A 24,281-nucleotide genomic window follows, 5' to 3' on the forward strand; every position below is an offset into this window, starting at 1 on the left:
TCCCACCCCGCCCCCCCCCGGCCCCTCTGCGGCGCCCCCTAGGCGTTGATGGCCCTCCAGCGGTCACTGTCGATGCTGTTGATGCTGCCCACGCCGAAGGGCCCGGACACCACGTCGTCCAGGTAGGCCGCGGACCCATCGATCTGTGTGTTGGAGTAGGAGCCCGACTCCAGCTCCTTCCTGCCCACGCCGTGCGTGGGGGGCAGGTGCACGTCGGTGTCGTCCGGCTCGTCGATCTGGGACTTGTAGGAGAACAAAATCTTGGGCTCCGAGCTGCAGACAGACAGGAGCATTAGCCACCAAGCCTGTAAAAGCCATTTTTACACAATGTGTGGTTATTGCTTTATTCTGTGTGTGTGTGTTCCAGTGTGTAGAACACAGCCACAGTGGTGCTCATCGGCAATAAGAATCTAAACCAGTGTCCTCACACTGCACATTCTCCCCTTAACCCACAAACACGCAATCTCTGTCCCAAAATTGCATGTTCTCCCCTTAACCCACAAACACACAATCTCACAAAAGTGCCCAGAGCTTCCATTTTGTATGTTTTATATAGCCTTTCTATATGACTGTGGGTGACACAAAAACTGCACCCTAAGGAATAAAACCCTGCTTGCTAAAATCTAGCTTTTCATTGAAATTCTCTTTGACAAAGCAGTGCATTGCTATGCTGCATTTGTGCTTTTGCTAAAAGAAACAGGAGAGGTTCTGGGCATCTGGCTGCTATAAGAGGGCCAAGAAAGCAATTTCCTCCAGATCCTGACAACGAAAGTGACAGGAACAGACATTCGCTGAGGCAAACACCAGGGGGCAGGTCACATTCTCTACATACCCGAAAAATCCTTTGAGGAATGTGATGTAGATCAGAGGCGCAAACACGGAGAAGTAAAGGAATGTGGTTACATCCACGCAGCTGTAAAGAGACAAAACAAACCAGAATATTCCCCCAAATTCCCTCCATACAGTGTTAACACAGAAAGAACCTGCCTTGACATAATGGCTGTCATAACTAAAATACCTTATGGCATATACATTATGAAAGATAATTCAAGTTCATGTGACAACGATATTAACTGAGCCAAATGTGTCTATGCATTACTATTACAGTAGTTTAGCTCTTCATGGCTACCGCCCACCTGCCTGTCTGACTGCACTTCATATTCAATTCACCAGCTTGATTCTGTAACAACTAGCTTGACTCTACCAATGAATAAACTTCTCCCTTTTTTCTACTGTGCTTCTCTTTAGACTAGACCAGCACTAGCCTAGCTGTATTCACTTACTTGTGAGCAGACCTGTATTCAAAATAGTGAAATTTATCAGAAGCTGGTGAAATTTTAAAGTATTCCTGCAGTTCCATGAGAATTTAACAAAACAATTGGTAGTTACGAACACAAACAATCATGACAAAATGCACGTTTCTTGTCAAATTTTAGTCAGTAATCTGGAGCCATTTTAGATTACTGCTAAAATAACTTTTTCTGTTTACAATAAACAGTTATGTGTAGCCATTTAACTTACGTAAAAGCATTTCAATTGAGGTATTCGGCTCAGAACTGCTGGCGAGGTTTGGATGAGAATGTGTGATGAATGTCTTACCAGAGCCCCTCGATGATCCCAGCACACAGAAGGGTGCTCCCTACGCCCTGCACCAGGTTCAGCACGGACAGGATGGCAGCGTACACATAGAAACTCTTCTTGGCTGGGTGGTGAACGGGAAGGCAGAAAACGGAAGACACAGGCAGTCCACATGAGAAGGAGGCATTTCACTTTGAGCTGCTAGCTGGTGCTCACACCCTGGGCTGAATGCAATATAACCAGAGGTGTGATATTAAATTATACCAAGCGTTTATTAGCCGGCCTGAGAGCCAGACTGCAGTGGCAGTGACCATACCAGATGTAAAAACATATTTCATTTTCAGACAATAATAAACATTGTTAACAATCTGGAGGACTTTAGGGTCAACACTTTTCAAATGAATAAAATATTTGTCCTGGCTCTGGTAGTTGCATGCACGCTCCACTGTTAAAGGGGATAGCATTGTTCTGCTGGGCTCGCTCAATAAGGCAACCCCCCCCTCCCCCATCTGACCAATCATGTGCTTGCCACTCCGTCACATCTATTGTGTACGGGCACTATGAGGGGAGTTCCCCTTTCACTATAAAGATCTTTTGGTTTGTTGAAAGAAAGGCACTATCAAGGTGTTTGCGGTTATCTCACATGGTAGGGATATCCTCTCTCTCACAGGGGTCTTAGGCAGGATCACTATCAGAGAGTAAACCTGAAAGGAAGTTAGACACAGACATCAGTGTTTTAACCTTCAACCTGCTCTACATGTTACAGCCTAATAGAACTTCTCACATCCTCTACAGGTGTGTAATACCTATTACTCAATCAACCTGCATTTAAAATAGCATCAGTTTGATACAGTTATCAACCAATATATTGATGTGTACATGGGAATGATTTTGATGAATAATTCAATGAAATAAGTCATTCTAAAATATAATCCATGGCTATAGACTTCATGGAAATTCAGACATTTTCATGTGTGTGCAAATAATATTTGCCCTAGAAACAGCACACCATTGTTCAGAATACATTTCTTAAATTTTTGTGCATTATTTGAAATCCTCATGTCCATAGTCTACAGTGGTATTTTTCAGCAGTTTCTGCACTTGTGTTTGTGGTACACCGTGTTGCTTGAATAGTTACCAGGAAAAAAAAACAAGAACTGGCGAGCCAGAAGTGGCGACCCCCATGGCCATAGATGTTGAAGTCTTCTGCAGACAGGTGCTGGTCAGGATACAGGATCTCCAGAGTGCCCTGGAGACAAACACTACCCAGTCATATTTCATCAAGTCACAGTCCAGTCACATCTACAATTTCACAGAGTTACACAAGTCATAACAGTGACAAACACAACCTCAGTGCCACAGTACATTTTTCACAAATTTCACATCAAGCCCTCAAGCACCTTCCTCAAGAGTACTGATTTCAATACGGATTCATTTAGTTTACATTGATCGTTTTCCACATTACCTGTGTGATGGAGTACACCAGGGCCAAGACTGCAGTGATGGCCAGAACACGTTTGATGCTGGACTTGCTCTCCAGGTGCCCTGTGAATAGAAAGGACAAACACAGCTGTGAGGGGCTGTGGATCTGGGTGAAGTCAGGGGCGGGAGGTTTGAGGTGGACGCAGACGGCCACACACCGAAGGCCAGTCCCAGGATGATGACGCTCAGCTCGATGGTCAGCAGGAAGAAGCGAGTGATCTCCCACAGGACCTGGAGGAAAGCAGAGAGGAGAATGTGAAAACTGCAGAGGGTGCCACTGTGAGCCCTGGCCAATGCAGCCTGGGCATGTCATCATAATCCAGGTTAACGACATAATTAAAACCTTCACCACAGCTGATGCGTGGTGGGAGTCCATCACAGACGTGTGTGTGTGGGGGGGTGTATTAGTAGTGGCTGAAGGGAGTCACCTAACCCTCATGGTAAGTCAAAGAAAGACATGAGTCTTCTAGTGTCCTTTGTCTTTGTGTGTGACCTGTTTTTCAGCTATGATACTGCCGCAGTGCAAAAAAGGCAAAATCATATTTAAGGAAATTATGCAGTGTTCCCAAAAAAGGTCTGACGTGTAAAGGTACTGAAGGAAGCTTCCTCTGTAAGTAAATCAAAATGGGGTCTGTGTTCATTGGACAACTGTCCCTATACAGATAATATCTACTCAACATGTACACACCTTGTCAATAATGGTAGCTGCATTGGAGGCACTGACAGTCATGGACACTATAGCACGAGTGATTCCGACTGCTGCCACAACAAACACCTGTAAGAAATGATGGAGGTGAGACCGAGCTTATATTGTACCGTAAAACAGGCAAAACGACAGATACTGTAACTGACCTATCAATAAAAGAAACAGTGTAAAGCAGATGCAAATATACCATTGTAAACAAACTGCCCACTACTCAAATTACAACAACACAAAGACCTGTGGGTATGCAACTGCATACATTATTATTAGGCTGTTGTGAACACAATGACAAACACGTGGCATTAGGATGTTTCGTGAATCACGGCTCACCAGGATATAGAAGGTGATGAAGATGGGGCTAGAAACGAGGCGGATCTTCGCTCTGGCAGACGGCAGCTTCCATATCAGGAATATGAAGAATGCCACATTGGGCACCAGCAGCAATAGGTCCCAGAACCTCACCCTGCCACAGAGAGACAACAGGCAATCAAAAAGGGCCAGAGAATAGCCAATAAAAACAACCCAGAGTAGCCAAACCAAATGGGCCAGAAAGCAACAGCGGGGTTCTATATTAAACCCTTTTAACAATACATTTTGGCCATCATGTCATAATAAAAATGTATTTCATTTATTACATCATCTTATTTATTTTGATGAATAGCATTATAAATAAAAGGCTCCTGCTGGTTTCAAGTTACACCATATAGGCCTATATCAAGTGGTCAGTGAGTAGTTTCTAAAGATATAATGGTTAATTCTGTTTCTGAAGCATTTGAAATGCCTTGGCCTCTTTTTACCACTTACCAGCGAAAAACACCGTCCCTAACAAGCTTAGCCTGATAAAGACCAAATGCAGAAGACAAGCAGGCATACAGTAATATACAGAGTCTAATAACAGTTATGACATTTAAAATATGTACAGTCCCGGGAAACCTAGTATAGACATTAATCAATGTCCTCTTCCCGGTTCACAGTTTAACAACACAGACTGCTATCCGGCATTATGCATGTATTGCAACACACCACAGGGCAGACCTGGGTCAAATGATTATCTAAAATACCTTACCCTACAGATAACAGTACATTTCCTTCACATCAATGACAGTTCTAACAATTTCACCAATATCCAGAACATAACTTAAGTATGATTGGCATTTTCTGGTTAGAAAGATGTATTGCTCAAGATTTGAAGAGTGCTTCTGAAGCATTTCTGAAAGCGTCTGAAGGGTTAAAGCATTTGTCCCAGGTCTGCCACAAAGCGAAACCACACGGGAAGTACATTTTAAAGGGGAATAATGTTTTTTCTCTGCAACGGTGAAACTTAAGCACAGAACATAGGAAATGAAAACAAAAGGAATCCAGCTAGGGGATTTTGCAGATTGTGCAAACCAGTATACAATCCAGTGTGATTAATAATGATTAACAGAACTACCCTGGGCTTTGAGTGGCGTTAGATCTGTGAACTATATACAGTCCCCTCAAAAAGTATTGGAACAGCAACCTTTGTCTTTGCAATACACTGAAGACAATTGAGTTTGAGGTCAAAAGATGTACATGAGATCCGAATTTCAGAAGAAAAACCCTAAAACATCAGTCAGTGATATCACAACCAATCTCCATTGGGCAGGGGTGAATTATCTCAACCAACCGTTTGAAAAAGACTTAGAGAGCAGCAATATAGAGGCTATACCACAAGATGAAAACTATTCATCAGTAGTCGGAATCAGAAGGCGAGATTACAATTAGCAAAGAAGTACAGAGATGAGCCACAAAAGTTCTGTCAACTTAAGGAGAAATGCATACAAACTAATTTTGGAGGAACTTCATCATGCAGCAAAACAATTACCCAAAACACACTACCAACACAACAAAGGACTTCATTAGTGGAAGGTTTTAGACTGACCAAGACAATCACCAGACCTTAACCCAATTGAGCATGCATGAGATTTAAGGGAAAAAACCCCTGAAACAAACAACTGAAAGAGGCGGCAAAAGCCTGGAAAAGCATTACACAATAAGAATGCAACAGTTTGGTGATGTCAATTAGTTGCAGGCTTGATGCAGTTATTGCAAGGGATATGCTACCAAATATTAAGTGTTATTTTTACTTTCATTTACTTAAATACTCTTTGTTCCAATACTTTTGCTCACCTAAGAATTGGGTGGTCTGAAACCAAAGGTGCTATGTTCATAGTAGTTTAACACATCTAGGTGTAAATACCAGGAAATAAAAGCATAAATTCTGAACTCTTGTCTTGTGTTCATCTTATTATCTCAATCACAAATGTGTTCAGTGAATTTAATTTTGCACACACATGAAATATAACACAAAAATACATTATTGCACTTCAGCAAACATGTTGGTTCTGTGTTGAAAAATACACCGCCTTCCAGGCTATTCGGTCAAAGCTTGAAGAAAGACAGCCATACCTCGAGTTGCTGATGTCTTCATAGAGAACTTGCAGACACTTGCTTGGCTTGGTTATATTTGTGTCTGGATGCCAGGTAGGCGACACAGATACGTTCTCCGTCGCTGTGGGAAGTGCGCTGCCATTGCTGTACAGCGAAAAACTCATGGCCGTGGTCACGGCGTCCTGCATACTGTGTCCAGTTTGCCTATGAATACCAGTCTCAGTCACAACAAACACCACTTAAAGTAATGAATCTATTGCAAAGTTCAGTTTTGCTACAATGCTGTTCCAGAACAATTTTAACAAGGCTGCATTATCCCTCAGACTAAGTTACCAATATTAGACCTCAAACGTGACAGCTTTGATACCACAGAGCTTGCCTTTCGCCGTTCCCTGTATCTACGCATTTATTGAATTATACGGTAAAATCTATAACTGATAACTAAGCGTTTGCAGAATAGCTAGAAAACCGTCTCGTGATAGGCAGGCGTACTTTCTCCAAGCAATGAATGCATTACATAAGGTGGTGATTTCACGTAAAACTGTCACACACAAAACGTGAGGTGTGTTGCGCTTTGGTGACAGGTAACGTTATAGTGACACGGCTTCTCCAACAAGGGAGTGATTTCAGCCTGAAAGATAATGAGTTTGTATATCGATACACGTCTTTTGCTTCCCACAGTCATTAACGGTATGTTTAGGGCTATTGCAAATAATCAAGTTAGCTAACGCCAACTACATGTCTATACCAGTATCTGTTAGCTAACGTTAATCATACACTATGGAAATCAGCTTAACTCACGTTGCAGAGCCGAGACAGCAATTCGCTTCAAATAAAAATCACACATTTTCAGGTTAGCACATAATTACCTAACAATCAATACCACCTCCTCTATGTCCACATATGTACTTGCTTCTTACGTTATTACGCTATTACGTTAACTAGCTAGCCTAGCTAGATGCTATCTAGTTTATCGTCGCTTCAGTTAGCATGGCTTGTTACTTACAAATTCAAATAGCTGCTTCACATCAACGGGGAAATGTGATACGCTGTCGTCGACAACAGTATTATACAGAAATCATAATTACTTAAATAATCGAGAGATATTTACTACAGAAATGTAACAAACCCGCTTGCGTTGGTTAGCAAACAACATAAACAATTTCCCCTGTCAGCTGACAGGTTTTCTCATCTGCGCTATTCTTTTGGAGCGAAACACTTCCTGTTTGAGTCTAAGGGGTCGTCGACTAATGCCGTCTTTTTCTTTTTTTTTAGCTCACTGAAAGCATTTTTTCCATACAGGTACTACTTGTGCATAGGATTGCCACGATAGTACTTAATAGAGCAATTCAACAAAAATGTGTCATGTGTCTTTTTAACGTCGACGAGATAAACTAATCCGCTCTCGCGTCTATACAAAATTATAGTGACGGTCCCATTCACAATTTATCACAATTTTACGAATACTGCATTGTGGGATTTGTAGTAAATTGAGTTTAATAAACTTTGACACTGGATTCGATGTATACATTGTGTTTTGCATCGCACTTTCACAAATTTGTGAGGTGTGAAAAACAATAAACAAACAAACACAATTCCCGGGCGACAACGACAACAATAAAAAGATAGTGATTGCCCTTGTCTATGTTCACTTGAAGGCATATTTCACTTCATGGTTTAAAAAAACGACAACATTATTTCAGTTTAAATGTAGCCTATGTTTTTATTGGCCCAGACAGCCGTGATGAATGTGCCGTGATGAATATTTTAGATAGTGAGGATTCTGATTACCAGATGGCTTTACAATGGCTTTCAAAGGCTGATACATGCAGGTCACCAATCCAAACAGGTTAATTCTACAGTGTTTAATCAAAATGATAAACATACATACATTTTTATTTTTTATATTTTCCTTCTCAGTTCTTAAGTAGTGCAAGCTGTTCACTCCCAAGGTTGCATCTCAGGTTGCACCCCCCCCCCCCCCCCCCCATTAAAAAGATGCAAAAAACTGAAATAATATTAAAAAGACAGAAAGTTACTAATCCCTTTACCATGTTTTACAACAGATGAATTGAATTAAGCATGATGCTTAAATGTCCTGCCCTGTATTATCACCACTGCTCAAGCTTACAAAATCATGTATGTCTGCCTTAAGAACCTGGCCTGCTCTGTCATGTAAACCTCAGGTTTGTTCCCCACTTTTCACTGAACAGGACAAAAATTCCCCTCTCATTTTCTATCAAGAGTGACAGTGTTATTTGTATAGATATTGCACACTGAGTTAAGCAACTGCAAGGTTACAGCGAGTGGTGTTTTACCAGAATTCTGGAAAATCTGCACAGGCTACTAATCAGAACACAACACCCAGGACTACTCAAGTAAGCTCCAGCACAACCTCTGTAGGGCACAGAAAAGTAACATTGGCAACCACACTGAGCAGTATGTATTTTGCTGACGTGTTAAGGTGTTTCAGTTGGCTGGTGAACAAAATTTGGAGCCGCGCGTTAATTTATAGATGGAATGATGAGGCTGCTGAGGATATTGTGTATGTTTGGTTGGATTATTTGTTTTACTGATTTTCGAAATAATATTAATGCGATTTAAACCGAATTAACCATTCATTTAGCTGGGTGCACTGCATTTATGAATATCTGTAGCATCAAGATGCAAAATGTTCTGTCCACAAGTATCATAAAATTATCTTCCATTGCTAGGCGGCGCTATTACACAACATTGAAATTCCCTAATGATGTGGAAAGTGTGCTTTACCGTTACAGAAAGTACCCTACAATTGCCTATAGACGTGTACCTACTGTGAGTTACTGTTCCAGTTTACATTTGTAAAAGATTCTGTTAATACATTTAGAAAGTAAGAAAAGCATTATAGTTTACTCCGCGTTAACAGAACAGTTTGTTATGTTGTGACATTTCGCTAGATTTTGAGGCGATAACATACAGTGGAAAAATAACTTTCAAGTAACTGTGTATCTGACTTCAGGCCCTGCCCAAAACAAAATGAATCAGCCGCAGAATTGATAAAGCTGTACGTAACTCTTGACGGTAAGCAGCTTGTAACCGCCCTTCCGACATCAAACTACAAGGGACACAGCTTGGGGGAGTTACGGGCATTGCTTTTAAAAAAACTGTAGGTGAATGGGTTTGAATGATGAGGTAAGATTTTGGGACTCTGTACAACAGTTGTTGAGGAATATCAAGAAAAGCCTGTTGTAGTTTGTTTGCTCCGGTTTCTTCCGATAGTTTTTTTTCTTTATTGGGATTGGACCGCTGATTACGTTCCGGTGAGTTTTTAACTACCATATAGTTGGTAACTACTGCAAGAGCACAAGAGAATATTGATTAGGCCTACAATTGTATTGGTAAAATGTGGGTTTTGGACAAGCGCTAATGTTTGTAATTGGTGTAGCCTGTGTTATGATCTGTAAACAGACTCACCAAACAATGAACAGGAACCTGGAACAATTATTGTGTTAGCAAGTAGCCTATAGTAGTAGGCTAATGGTAGCTTCATTAGTAATAATACAGTACAATGTTCACCACCCATAAAATGTATTCCTGACTCACTCAGATCCTTCAGTTTTTCTCCATGTCCTCACTTGTTGAAATGGGGTTGAATGTCAGAGCAATACGATTAACTGTTGTAATTATGAGGCTTAGAAGTTGAATGCTGAAAGTTTCTGAACTGCCAACTGAATGGCTAGCTGTTCAAGTATACCAAGACCCACCTACTAAAGGATAACGTGGAATGGATTTGTTTTGGTGGTGCATGTATGTCTACACAGCCTTGTATAGCTCTGCTAACCCCTCTTCTCCCCAGCCACCCCCTCCCCCATCTAAAGCAAGGAGGTATAAAACCACAACGGCAGTTTGCAAGAGGAAGAAGAGAACAGAGAGGAGAGATGGCAGAGAACAAGCCAAATTCTGGCAGCGGCTCGGCTGGAATCTTTGCCAGGCGTGTCCAGAAGCAGCTGAGTCGTGCTCAGGAGAAGGTAGGCTAGGGAGACTGGGCAGGGGCACCTGGACTGCAGGTGAATGGCCAGCTGGAGAATACACTACTTCTCTTACTTGTGATCAAGAGAACCGTGCTCAAAACTGAGGATTACAGCTTCAGCTTTTGCTTCCTCTGTGTTCTTAACCCGATTTTCTTTTTTCTTTTTTTGCTTCCAGATAGTACAAAGTAAAAACTTTATATAGAACAACAAAAATGGCAGTGTTTGTTGTGTGTTGGTGATCTTGAATGTTAACTTAGTTGTTATTAGTGCTGTGTCTATCTTTTGTAGAAGTGGCAGGGAGATTCCCTCAAGTGAACTTATAGGCTGTTTGTAACCATAGGGAAGTGAAATTGCATTGCATTTAATAGGAAGAGGAGAGTTACAATTACTGTTTTGGATTTATCGGAAGATCTTTGGGTTTGTCACCAATATCCATTTACTCTGGTCTAATCGCTCAGAATAGTCTATTGTATATCTCTGCTAAATATTTCTAATAATACTTTTGGGGATCATCAAACTAAGAACATGCTTATGTGATGCATGTAAACTGAAAGCATTGTGGCTCACTCAGGTGAGGTCAGAAATGGACTTCTATATTTCACTGGTTTCAGTGAAATCGGCCCTACACTGTCAGACACTATGAATAACCTTAAAGTGGGCCAGCAGTTTGCAGTAAAAATGAACATGAATCTGGAAATGGATAAATCTACAAATTTGGATTGATTTGGACAGGCAAATAATGTAGCCATCTCTCCCGAAAAACCTTTTTTCTTTTTTTTTATACCACTGGCAAAGAGTAATAGAATCCATGCCCGGGAAGGGCAATACCAGCGCTGTTGGTATTGCAGCTGTATCTGAATCTGAATTTGTACTTGTTTGACATGTTGTCGCAAACATCAAGTTCATTGTTCAGAATTGTGACAGTGTTGGCATTTTGTTTTGTAGGTAACTGTTGATGTTGTTTAGAAATGTATACAAGGAAGCCAAAAAGAAAAATGACGATGTTGGCCAAATTGTACTGCCATTGCATTGCATATGGTTAAAATTAAAAGATTGGATTTGGTTAATCATTCTTTAGTCTTGCTATAAAAACCTCCAAAATAAGTTTTATTTATTTATTTTGACTTCTTGAAAAGGGATATAAATATAAGAAGGCTTTTGGCGAAGGAGGGGACCTCGGAAGTTCAAGAATTGACCCCAAATTGTTTTGGTCCCCAAAATAAATGAGCCTGCCTTTTGGCTGGGCCTGTTCCAAGTAGCTGCTCCTCATTCCCAATTGGAGATACTGACAAAGGTGTTGCATTACCAGTCCTTTTAAAATAAGTAAGTGGCATCAGTCCCTGAAGTAAGCACGTGGCATTAGTCTCTTGAAGACTGCTGTGCAGTTGAAACCGATACATTTGCTGTCAAAAATTCCTTGGTGGTCAATGTACCAGTGTGGCTTGCACATGTATGTGGCATGAAAAATGTACTGTATTTATAGTGCCATACACCATAGCAGCTGAATGTATTATGTAATGAAAAATTAATTGGTCAACAAATCCTTAGACATGCGTGTATATGTATTACTGTATACAACTGTATAGGTTAATTTGTGTGATGACACACAATGAAAACATCCATCTTTGCTATGCATGTGGATTTGTTTCCACATGATGTACACCTGCACTAGCTGTACCTTTCTGTGTACCCTGTGTCTGTCGCCCAGTGTGTCCCTGTTGCTGAATGGTAGTAGTACTGTAATAGAGCCCATGCTTGTGTACTGTAGTGTAGATTAGGTACAGTAGGTAGCGTCTGCTACCTATCCTGTTTCCAGTCAGGATACAGGTGTCAGTAACGGTGCTGCAAATGTGTTGTACCACTTGCCATCAACTCATCTAAAATGGTTGACATTCTAACCCCTATGCTTGTCAGGAGGCAGTCTGCTGAGAATCAAAATTTTGTGACTTATTTGTGTTTGTTTGTGTTGTTGTTTGTTGAAGTTACCCAAGTGGGTTTTTGCTGAGGTCATCTGCAACCTCAGTGAGAAGATAGACTCTATTGTCCCCTATAAGACGACAAATCTGCCTGTCATGCTATGTTGCGTCATCACAGTGATCCTTATTTGACTGTTATTGTAAACGTTGAGCACCCGAAATGACCAGGGTAAGTCCTGAGGCACTGTTCATGTTCATGGACCTCTACAGGCTAACCGCCCTTCGTTTCTGGAGATGTTTGTTTGTGTGTTGATTCAGTCTGAGCAGCTGTGGGGACACAGGGGCACACATGGGCGTCTCTGAGCTCTGGGTTGAGGCCTGTCGCTTCCTGAACTCTGATCACTTCCTCTCTCAAGCCTCTGGTAGGCCGCAGAGGTTGAGGGCTGTGCAGTTTTTCTGCTGCCGAAAGTAATTGGCGTAAACCGAGAACGCAGCTTGATACTAGCACAGTTAAACAATTATTTCAGGGACAGAGACTTTGTGAAAAAGAAGCAAATGGATGTGGAGTTTTTTGTTATGCTACAAACTATTTTGGGCTGCTTGGTGCCACCAGTGCTTTTACAAAGAGCAGCATCTAGACCTACATACATTTCTAGTGTCATATGGTGACCACTAAATGTGACATGGATGAAGGGAAGAATGTGATTAATATGTATGTACAAACAGCCTTGGACATATTGAGCAGAAATATATTGTGGAATTGCATGGATGGATGTGACCTGTAGGTGTTTCAATGTATTGCAGGTCCTGCAAAAGCTGGGAAAAACAGTGGAGACCAAAGATGAACAGTTTGAGCAGTGCTTTCAGAACTTTCACAAGCAACAGGTACTGCAGTGCTCCCACAACCACTGCTACAACCATCTGATATTCTCTGTGTTGTGCAGTGCCAGTTGCCACTTGAACCTGCTTTTCATTTTCTGTTTGCTGTTCGTTCCTTAATTTGCACATGAAGTGCTGTTGGTTAGTAGCTAAACTTGGGATGAACCACCGACCTTGCAGGGCCTAGTCATGTACCATAACCACTGCACTACAGGCTGCATTCTTTTTTTTTTTTTTTTATCCCTACAAGTGTATGAATAGACACACTGTACCATACAATATTTTTCATGTTTTGTTGAATCTCTGAGTGAAAATATGTTAACACCACCTCGGCAGGGTACAGACTTAAACATATTTCGGAAAAATTGTAATTGCATACACAATTTATCTGCTGAAATTAACAGTGTATTGTAACTATTGTAAACACACAAGCTTACAACTGAGGTCATGGCACAAAAAAATATCACTGCAAAGCACCTATGATTCTGATCTCATCACAAAAGTCACTGTCTGAAGTATGCAGCACAACACCTCAATAAGCCGGCTTTGGACTGATGAAACCAACAAACAAAAACCAGGGGAAGCAGGGAAGCATTTCAAGAAAAGAACACATTGCCAACCTTAAAGCATGTATTTTTCTTTGAGGTTTTGTGGTAGCCAGTGGCATAGGTAATATTGTTTGGATGGAAAACAGAAAGGATTAAACTAATTATCAGCAAATGCTAGAAGGGAATGTCTTCGAGCAGTGAAGAAATTGAAAACAAAATGAGTGTGGATATTTCAACAAGACAATGAACCAAAACATACCTTAAAATCAACCATGCACTACTTCAAAGGAATGAAAGAATGAACTGTGAAACTAAAAAATTAGTTTGGTCCCTGTAGCACTTGTTTACCTCTTCACTTAGGGCCTTAGGCAATCAACAAAATATGTAATTTGCCCTGGGGTGTGGAGCTTTTGCATATAGCTGTACATGTTTGAACAGAGGATGACATGACCCTAATTGACAGCTAATGACAGCTAATTTAAAAATCATATTTTGACAAGTAAATGTAATGCTGTACACTGCTTTTCGTGTGTGTGTGTGTGTGTGTGTGTGTGTGTGTGTTCGTGTATGTGCTTGAGTGTTCCATCTTCAAAGGTGGCACAGCGACATTTTGTTTGAGTGCACTCTGTCTGCAACACAGGAAGCATCTCCACCCGCAGATGGAGCATGTTTCGCCACAGTAGAACAGCACAAGTTTCTGCTTGCATATGTGACACCTGCCTCTTGAAACACTGCACTACAATCAGTGTTTTTGTTACTAATGGTAAAATAGGGCCCATTGTGTGTTTTCCTCATTCAGTATGAGTCATTTTTCTGGAACATCTGGTTATGCAGTATTGCAAGCACTGAATTCTGAAACAGTAGCACCTTGTCATATGAAGCTGCTGATAAGTCACATCAGATACACAAATAAGGATATGCTCTATTGCAGTCATTCAGTAGACATGCTAGTTTGAAGATCCCCAGAAAGCAGAGTGCCTACATGATTAAAAGTCATATCAGTAAGGGTACACACTACCTGATAAAAATTCAGCCTTGAAGTCAGTCACACACAAGTTTTGGCCATATTTCTGTAGGTGTTCTTCATTATAAATGCTACATATAAAATGTGCCCTATGTTTTTTACATACTGTTATGTGATTTATGTTGTGATTATTAGGATGTTTTGCTTTTTGTGTTAATGTATTTGATAAATGCAGCCTTCTCTGATTTTGTTACACCTATGTATACTGCTGATGCTTTGTCTTTTCGGTATTTCTGTGTTCTGCATAGTCTCTTCAGTTTTGGTCTAAAAATATGTTGAATGTACTAGCTATCCAGTGGCGTGTTTGCATAACATTTGTTACATAATGGTGAAGCAACAGAGATCATCAATAAATTAAAGCCACATTCTGCTGTAATTTCAGAGTGATGGAAACCGGCTTTTCAAAGACATAAAGGCATACTTCAACGCTGTCAAAGGTACTCTTATTTCTGCTCATCTTATTACTTTCTGAATTCCTCACTGATATAGTACACCCCATTTATATCAGACATGTTTGGGTCTGAGCCTGAACGTACTGGTGGTAAAGGTTCTTGGCATGTAAACCACAAACATTTAAATATGAGTTGAAACTGGTATGAACTGGAGAGAGAATGAGGGTAATATAAAATACTGTGAATCTTAAAATTCAGTGAAAGTTGTGCCTTTGGCTCACTTCGGTATGGCTTTCCACAATTCAGGATGTACAAAATTAATAGAACCTTCATGCCTCTCCAGTTGCAATGTACCTCAGGGACATCATGAAGTCAAGCTTCAGCAGATCTGTGGGAGGATTGGGTCTTGTGTTTTTCTTGAAAGTAATTTATGTGTGTCATTTATATGTCATTTCATTACTTAAAAACAGGCAAAATAACCATGTTACAGCATGTACCCAAGTTATTTCAAGCTATGAAAGTCAGTCAACCAATGTAATGATTCAAGTTCAGGTGTAAAGTGTACTTTTATTTTTTATTTTGGTTAAAATGAAATGCGTCTGGACTTTTTTTTTGGGGGGGGGAGGGTGAGGGGATGGAGAGTGTGAGCATTACATTAGTCTACTTGACTACTCAAGATGAAATTTGTCTTTAGCATAGGATCCTTTTGGTAATTCACAACTCTATTCTGGGAATTGAGAGTGAAAGTAGAGGAAGAAGTGAGTTGAGCTGGTTGATAGACCACAAAGCCTTCAGTTTGCAGTGCTGTTCTTGTGGCCTTCATACACTGTTTCAAAATGACGGTCAACGTGGCATTGTTTTGAAAATATTGATAAGATGGAGACTGCAGCCAGAAGAAACTGTCTGTCCACATTCATAGTGCCATGTTACAGGAAACCCCTGATAGTATGACCTTTAGACACAGCTAAATTTTTGGTAGCGCCAGCTTGCCCAAAATAACTCGGGAGGAACACACAGTCCTGTTTGTTACTTTATAATTTTCATCTTCCTCGTTTCATTTTCCATAGTAAGCAGTTAAACCAGTTTATATGAAGGTCAATGTGTATTTTTAAAATAATTTTAACATTTACATAATCATTGTGTTCACAATCCCATGATTACATTGTGTTTGGTACTGAGCTAAATTTAGTGCAGCTACAGGTGGAACCTGGTGCCATACAGTATGATGACATGGGAGGCAGCTCACTACTGGCTATGTTATGTTTGAGCATGTATGATTTCACTACAGCTATTCTCCCACTTGTGGTGTGTGCGATTCTCTATGACATCATTCAAGGCTTTACACACCTGGCTGTGTAAAGTATTTCTGTATAACATAATTGGACACATCGCACTGCTGACTGTGTATGATTCTGTATGAAATCATTAGAGCCTGCTGAAAGTGTGATTCTACATGACATATTTGGAGGTATGAATCTGCTGGCTGTATGTGATTCTGCATGACGTCATTGGAGGTGTCACTCCGCTGGCTTTGTGCTTTGAGATGCTGACCTGCTCTCCCCCACAGTGATGCGTGAGACCACCAAACGCCTGTCCCAGTCGCTGAAAGATGTATACGAAGAGGATTGGCACGGTGGAGAAGACTTGGGCGTTATTGTGGAAGTGAGTCCCAGAGCCCTGCAGGGCCTGCGTCAGACTGGCCCCACACACACACACACACACACACACACACACACACACCATGAGTGACCACACCCATTTCATATCTGACCTCTCCCACAGCATCTGTCCATTCCTGTCCGCTTCCATATTCGGCTGTTGCTATCAGTCACTCACTCCTGCAAAAACACATTGCATCAGGCTTTTAACCAATTATTACTCATATCCTGATCTAAAATATTGGGCCTCCTTGCTATAGCAATGTTGGAAGCTACTTTCCTTGTCCATTTACATCTAGTCACTTTCTCCTCCCTCCACGAAAGAGTGAAGACCTTCTGTGGAACGACTATGAGGAGAAGATGGCAGACCAAGCTGTCCGCACCATGGAGAATTACATAAGCCAGTTCCCTGAAACCAAGGTTGGTCTTAGTCATTGTATCAAACTGTTATACTGCTGTGACGCAATGCTGAAACATGAGACTTCATAGCTTTTATAGCTTTATACAAAATGTATAATTTGCTGCTCATTCTTACAATTGCATTGCCACAATGTGCTTTGACAGAGCATGCTTTTCAACTGTAGTGGTCAAGAGAATGTCCTGGAAAATGGTATAACTAGTATTTGGTTGCTTGTCTTTTACTTTCATGTGTAGGGTGGGAAATACATTGAGAATTGCTTGGCCATTTGCTTGCTCTCCCATCTTGGAAGGGAAATTTCTTTTTATTCATGGTGTGTCCAGATGAATTTCAGAAATGTACTCCTGGTTGTCCCCTATGAAAATCTTTATGCTGAATACATCCTTATCCGAACACACACTGTAATATAGAGAATAATCTCTCATGATCTTTTCTCCCCCATTTTGTCCCTGTCTCTAGGAGAGAGTTGCAAAACGTGGCAGGAAGCTAGTGGACTATGATTCCTCCCGCCACCACCTGGAGGCGCTGCAGAGTGGCAAAAAGAAAGATGAAATGAAAATAAGTAAGGTGAGATGGTGGGGGACTTCACAGGGTACTCTTTTCTATCACTTATTTTTCACCTCCTGTCTCCTTGTTCTATGCCTGACCCAGAAATCAATCGAGGCCCACCATCTTTAGGGAAATTCCAACCCGTAAAATTTTCCTTCTAAGACCTAGAACCCGAACTTAGGAGACCTCTGAAGTATTCTTGAGCAAGAAAACATGAGTGCATCCTTTGCAGAAGGATTTTTTCGGAATTTGTGATGTATAAACGATCAACCTGTGGATCCACCACTCCCCATCTGCCAGGCATATGCCACGTATGTAACTGATGTGGCTTTGAACTGAAGTATAAAGGAGAAAGGTCATTCCATTTCTCGCTTCTTTTTTTGCCTCCCTGATCTGTGGACCTAGGAGCATGGAACGGAGAGAGGTGAAATATGAGCGACTGGAAACAGCCCAGGGCTTTTCAGTGGAAACTCAAAATATAATTGGTAATTGGTCATCCGTGACATAACAACCTCCTTGGCAGAGATAATTACGCCATCCATCTGTCTGTCTGTTTCTATGTTGACCTATGACAAATATAGCCGAGAACGTAATCAAACCTTGGTAATGGCTGGATTGGCATGAAATCAAAAATGATTTTTGGTGACTCCATGACCTTTCATCTAGCGCCATGATCAGGATAAATGTATCTTGGAAAACAATGACTGGATTGCCAAGACATTTGCTGTGTACATTTATGTCAGGGGAAAATGGTGTACCTTGGTGAAGGTCTGCACTCTATTGAGTGCTTTCTTCTCAGTTGTCATATAATTCCATAACACTATACCGTGTAAGGCTCAATTAGATAATTCCTGGATTAGAGGTGTCCAGTCTATTGCCCGGGTTTTCTTCAGCACTGTGAAAGAGATGGAGATTTTTTTTAGGGAGGGAAAATGACATCCATTCACAGAAATGCAATTTTGGCACATCATATGATTACTGATTGACTGTACCTTTGTGTGTGCAGGCCGAGGAAGAATTTCACAGAGCTCAGACTGTGTTTGAGGACATCAACCGAGAGCTCAGGGAAGAGCTGCCAGACCTCTATCAGAGGTGAGTTCCACACAGTCTACTGAGGAGAGTAAACTAGGTACAGCACAGCCAGGTAAGTATGCTACAATATGGGACACATCTGCCATGTCCATGCAGTATGTGCTCACTCAAAGGCTGTGCTGTATTGTACAGCAATAGGTACAAAAGGTGAGATTTTTGTGTTAAAACATTGTTACAAGACCATTGTAAATCCCCTCCTATCATTGAAAAAGGCTCACTGACGTGTTGACTCACCATCTGCCTGTGTTTTTAGTCCTTATATTCGGGTTTCAAAATATACCGTTGACGGACCGAGTCTTTGAGGGCGTTTGTTGCTGCAATTCCTCTCTTGACCGTTAGAAGTCCAAAATGACCTGTTGACACACTACAGTCCCTTTCCTCTTGTTGAGTGCATTTCGGGCAACTGTGGTTCTGAACCTCAGTAATGCACATTAGCAGACATAATTAATATGGTTCACTCTCTGCACACCAATTGGGTTCTCATCCCCATGTGATGAGAAGCAGAAGCTGATATCATGAGAGAAGAATTTGTAAAAAAAAGGGCACATTTTGAATAATTACCAGTGATAGAAATATGAAACATAGAAATGTACATTTTGATGGATAATTCTGTCAGAATTTTGCTTGGAGAATCTGTAGGATAATACAGTCAAATGTCAAATTGAACTTTTATAAATTGTGGACAAAAAGACATGATTCACAAAAAGAAATTTTCCTCTTTATTTGCAGCCGAATAGGATGCTATGTGACCGTCTTTCAGAACATCTCCAATTTAAGGGATGTGTTCTACAAGGAAATAAGTACGGTAAGACTTCTCGCATATTTTGGCAAGGAGTGGTCGTACAAAAATAACAGACTGTACAGTCATTCTATTTCAGAGATGAGGCACAGCTGCCTAAATATTAAACTGGATATTTCTTGCATTAATGTTCCTGTTAAATATTTACACAGGAGGATTTGACAAAGCTGTAAACAGGGTCAATCAATTCCTAATCAAATTTTTTAGTCATTGAGTTTTGTGAAATGCCATTTCATTGATATGCTAATTTTTCAAAATGGCAGCAAATCAAACATGGTTGACACTGTGGGTCCTTAAGAGAAATGTGTTCCTTGTGAGGTGAAGAGACTTTCCACTGTCAACGAGTCAATGTTTATTAGCGTGCATTTTCTGTTGTTTATTAGAGCACCATCATCTGGCCAACTGGTGCCCAATAATCTTCCTGTTTTGGTCAGCTTCTGATAATATTTATCAGTTTTACAGAATGGAAAAATATTCGCTTTTGGTCCTTGGTCCCTAAAAATGTCTATTCATACACCACCTTCCCCTTCATCCTCAGCTCTAACTGGTTGACAATTTAATTATTTCAGCTGAACAACAATCTGTACAATGTGATGAAGAAGCTGGAAACGCAGCATTCAGACAAGGCCTTCATCGTCAAGGGCTGGGAGAGGTATATGCATTATTAGCATTTATTTGTATCATTCCACAGGCAGAAAACATCATTTAAAAGATTTTCATCAGTTACTGAATAATGTTCTTCTTTCATGCATGCATGCATGTTTTTAGGCCACTGGCTTCAACATTTTCTGTTGTGTTTATGTAGTTGGCTGATGCAATCTGCCATGCAATATTGTTCTAACAAAGCTTTGATACACACTTTCCATTAAGCACAAGGTTCCAGACTATTGTCTGACACTCATGTGACTAACCCAGATAAGATGACTATTGGATTAAGCACATAGTTTTTGCCTGTCTCATATTTCACATGGGGCTGTCTCACTCTGGTCTACCATTGTGCCAAAGGTGTCTCAGACAATTTGTTTTTCTACCACCTCATTCAGAGATGGGAATATATTGAGAAATATTCTGGTGAGTCATGGTATTTCCTGTAAACTGTGTATACTATTTTAATCGGCTTATATCACCTGTAGCTATTATTTAAAATATGTACACTAAATGTGATCTCTGGAATGGCCAATATTTATTCCTCAGACTTAAGATAATATATGTACTATTTCCAGTTTTGTTTTAGAATTGGCAGGGATGTGCTTGCATGCACAGTCTTTGTAAATTCAGATAAATTCTGGACTTTCCTCTAGATTAATTCTGAAATTCCCCATTAGGCACATGAAGACTAGCCCTTTGTAAAGGATAGTTATCCATTATTGGCAGGAATTCCCTTTTCTGGATATATAACCTAATATAAATAAAAGTTAAATAAAGGTTTTATGATTAAACTGTGCTGAATGTACTTTTTGTACTTTGGTTGTACAAATTTATGGTGCCCCTCATTCATGAGAAATGTGTTCTCCATGTCTCACAACAGAATTCAAGTTCAAGTCTTGGTTTGGTTTGGTTAAGGTATCATCCGATTATAACCTTTTTCCTCTTCTTTGTAGCAGTAGCGCTGGCACTGGCACTAAGAAGAGGAGATCTCTGATGATTTCTGCCCCAATCCCGTGCAACACGGCGTTCCCCTCAGACCACACCTCCATCCAGAAGCACAGGGGGGAAGACCAAGAGAAGACGGCCGGAAATTCTGCCGTTCCCACCGAGAAGGCTGCCGTCCGCACCAGCTCCTCCTCTGGAGAGGCCTCTGAACCCGAAGAGCCCGAGGTCAACTCCAATAACTGCAGCGACCAGCCCACGGCCAGGAGTGATGAGGAACCCGTGGGTGTAGAGCGCAAGGAAGAGAAGCAAGGGACGGAGGAGAAGGAGAAGGAGACGGAGGAGAAAGAGACGGAGGAGAAGGAGGCGGAAGAGAAGGAAACTGAGGAGAAGGAGACGGAGGAGAAGAATGAAACTGAGGAGAAGGAGACGGAGGAGAAGAATGAAGCTGAGGAGAAGGAGACGGAGGAGAAGAATGAAACTGAGGAGAAGGAGAAAGAAGTGAACGGGAAAGAGCCGGACGTGTCTGCGGCCCAGTCAGGGCAGGATTCCACAGAGGAAGGGTCGGCCCAAACTCCGGCACAGGGAGAAAGCGATGAGGGCAGGAGCGCGCTTCCCAGTTCCGAGCTGGAGGACCTGGCCGCCGGGAATGCTGACGGCAGACCCGTCCCTGCCCCGCGCAGAGCTACGGAGAAAAGGATCAGCCTCAAACTGGACACGAACGGCGTGGAGGCAGAGCCCGCAGGCGCAGCTGAGACTGAGAACCCCCCAGGGTTTCTCTACAAGGTGAGAGAGTAAGACCGAGACCTCAAACTCGAGGCCCGGGTGTCTGCTGTGTCTTTATTATCCACATCGATATTATATTATCCACAGACATTCCACAATCTAAAGCATCTTTATTTCCATTTGTTGCTGTGGCACACGCTCTCTAATTAGCACGAATGCTTACAAAGTTAAGAACATACAATCTTAATGGAAAGCCTAGCTAGACTGAACACATGCTAAGTTCCCGAATTGGACACCTAGAGTAGAGAGCGAGAGTGACACTTTTTCCTGACGTCAAACCACTTGCAAGTGTTATGTAGTAAATTGAGGGTCTATGGGCCAGTTAATAACTCGGCAGCTCATAGAGCACTGTGCTGTAGTTATTTTATGCCTATGGATTTATCCTTTGATCTGTTCAGATTTTTTTCATTATTTTTCATGAAGAATAAGAAGAGTTTTAATCATTGTAGCTCTGTCTATCTCAAGTTCCATTTGTTATGATGTGGATTAATTTTAATGAACATTTTTTTCTTGTTGCTTTAGGGTGTGGCGATGGAGAGCTATGTATCAGAGGAAGAGGGAGAGCTGCAGTTCAAGGAAGGAGATGTCATTCTTGTCCTTACTTATGGTGAAGAAATGGTCAGTATATTTCAGTACATTTTACAGTTAAAATGTTTAAATCTGGTTTTTACCTTGTCGGGAGTAAAAAAATAAAATAAAATAAAATTTAAGTTGATCTTTAAGGGTTCAGCTACCATCACATCTCAGGCTGATGTTCTTATGGTACTGTGAGGCAGAGATTGAGTGTCTGGGATTGAGATGTGGGTTTAACTCGTCAGCAGCCTATTGCCAAGTTGTTTTTTATGTTAACCGCAACAAAATAGAAATTGTAGAATTATTAATTTATAACACACTGAAAAGTTGTTTGCATTTTAACAAACCACCACCTAAATGTGTTCTTGTTCTGACTGGAATGGAACAAAACATGATTGTATATCGTCATCATTAATTCAAGTTGGATTTGATACAAGGTGCTACTTGTAACTGTATTTTGCAGTAATGTTATTTCTTCTCCCATCACTCAGCCCAAAGGCAGTGCTAGAGGAGTGAAGGAAAGTGACTGGATTCATCACAGGGATCAACTGGATCACTCTGGGATCTTCAAGGAGAACCGGATCCGGCGGATTGATGCCGAGTAACGCTCAAGTTTCTCTTGCGCTGCCTTGGTCCATTGTTTTGGGGAAAGACAGAGAGGCAATACATGCATCCATGGGCATGTGGGCACTATAAACTTCTGGGAGCCAGATGATCACAACCTGACCATAAAACTTGGTGAGGGCAGACGTCTGAGCCAGGACTAGGATAATTTTTTTCAGGCTTCAGAGAAGGCAGAATCAAACAAACACAGTATCTTCAACATTGCGTGTTCAGAGTCCTAGTTCTGGTCTGAAATGCAACCAACCAACAAGGGAGACAAGGCTCCCGTGCGTCCCCTGCAAGCATGTGATTGGCCAAAGTTATTCCTTGTGGCTAACTGCCATCTACTCTTCTGTGTCAATACAAACACCTATGATATTTTAGTAAGCACTTCTGAAAACCAAATCCATATTATAGTGAATTGTTCAGAGGATTCTGGTTTGGTTCTATAGGTGAACAGTTTTTTTTTTTTGGGGGGGGGGAACTTATAACAAATGTAGTTAAAAGTGAGTACTTTTTTAAAGAAAATTACAAAGGTATAAGTGAGCACATTTTTAAACGTATGCTGTGAATTGCGTTTGTTTTCTGTCATTCATATTATTAATCTCTGACAAAATGATTAACAGAGAACAACGCTTGCTCATATGGGTGACTTGTATTAGTCAGTCAAATGAAGGTATTTTAAATGTAATCTCAATAAAGTTCAAACTTAAATGGGGCTGGAAATAAATGTCATTTATGAAATTGTATTTTTCTGAGTTTATAAGATTGGTGGGAAACCATGATTAATGTTTATGGTTTTCTTTTCCAGAAATGTTTGTGTTTTGTATGAGAACCCTGCATTGTTAAAAAAGAACTTGGATAGCTACATTAGCTAAATATCCTTATACGCAATTACTGTTTTTGCATATGACCAAGTGAAATGTATGATTTGTGTGTTTCTGCAGTCTATTCTGCAATAGATTTTTAATTCTGAAACTCATTGTTCCAAAATCTAAATAAAACGATTACCAAATTTGTTTGATTTCTTCACCATTTAAGATATTGGCACATTACTATATTTTTGTGGTTGTGGGTTCACAGTGCTATCAAACATGATATTCAGAAAAGGATAAGACAGGGTTGTATACATAACTCATCTGTACTGAGCAGTTGTTTTGTTGGGACCTGCTGGTCATTTGCTTCTTCAAATTGTGAGGTAGCTTCTGTGATTGGTCTGGCTCTGCTTTCTGGAGAGAAGGGTGATTAGGACCACACCCCAACCCCACC

At 40.9% G+C, this 24,281-nt stretch overlaps 2 protein-coding genes across 6 annotated transcripts; one reads left to right on the forward strand and one right to left on the reverse strand.

Annotated features, from left to right (window-relative positions):
- Positions 1-34: 34 nt before the first annotated feature.
- On the reverse strand, positions 35-9,978 carry tpra1 (transmembrane protein, adipocyte asscociated 1). 4 transcript variants are annotated; one of them, XM_061220275.1, is made up of 11 exons: positions 9,758-9,978; positions 6,194-6,379; positions 4,094-4,226; positions 3,749-3,835; positions 3,219-3,291; positions 3,044-3,123; positions 2,717-2,827; positions 2,222-2,282; positions 1,600-1,702; positions 833-913; positions 35-273 (listed from the first exon to the last, which is right to left on the reverse strand). In XM_061220275.1, exons 2-11 carry the CDS (start codon positions 6,361-6,363, stop codon positions 39-41), a joined length of 1,134 nt encoding a protein of 377 aa, XP_061076259.1. In that variant the 5' UTR covers positions 6,364-6,379; positions 9,758-9,978; the 3' UTR covers positions 35-38. The 4 variants fall into 4 exon arrangements, with proteins under 4 accessions (XP_061076259.1, XP_061076258.1, XP_061076261.1 ...); XM_061220274.1 differs by lacking the exon at positions 9,758-9,978 and adding an exon at positions 7,182-7,560; XM_061220277.1 differs by lacking the exon at positions 9,758-9,978 and adding an exon at positions 7,045-7,088.
- Positions 9,238-24,027, forward strand: bin2b (bridging integrator 2b). 2 transcript variants are annotated; one of them, XM_061220257.1, is made up of 13 exons: positions 9,238-9,474; positions 10,011-10,182; positions 12,906-12,986; positions 14,935-14,989; positions 16,512-16,606; positions 16,927-17,022; positions 17,480-17,587; positions 18,576-18,661; positions 19,391-19,466; positions 20,030-20,112; positions 21,062-21,836; positions 22,359-22,454; positions 22,901-24,027. In XM_061220257.1, exons 2-13 carry the CDS (start codon positions 10,093-10,095, stop codon positions 23,012-23,014), a joined length of 1,755 nt encoding a protein of 584 aa, XP_061076241.1. In that variant the 5' UTR covers positions 9,238-9,474; positions 10,011-10,092; the 3' UTR covers positions 23,015-24,027. The 2 variants fall into 2 exon arrangements, with proteins under 2 accessions (XP_061076241.1, XP_061076240.1); XM_061220256.1 differs by having other exon boundaries at positions 9,245-9,346.
- The last annotated feature ends 254 nt before the right edge of the window (positions 24,028-24,281 follow it).

Source organism: Conger conger, chromosome 14, assembly GCF_963514075.1.
Source record: "Conger conger chromosome 14, fConCon1.1, whole genome shotgun sequence".
In the NCBI taxonomy this organism is placed as follows: domain Eukaryota; kingdom Metazoa; phylum Chordata; class Actinopteri; order Anguilliformes; family Congridae; genus Conger; species Conger conger.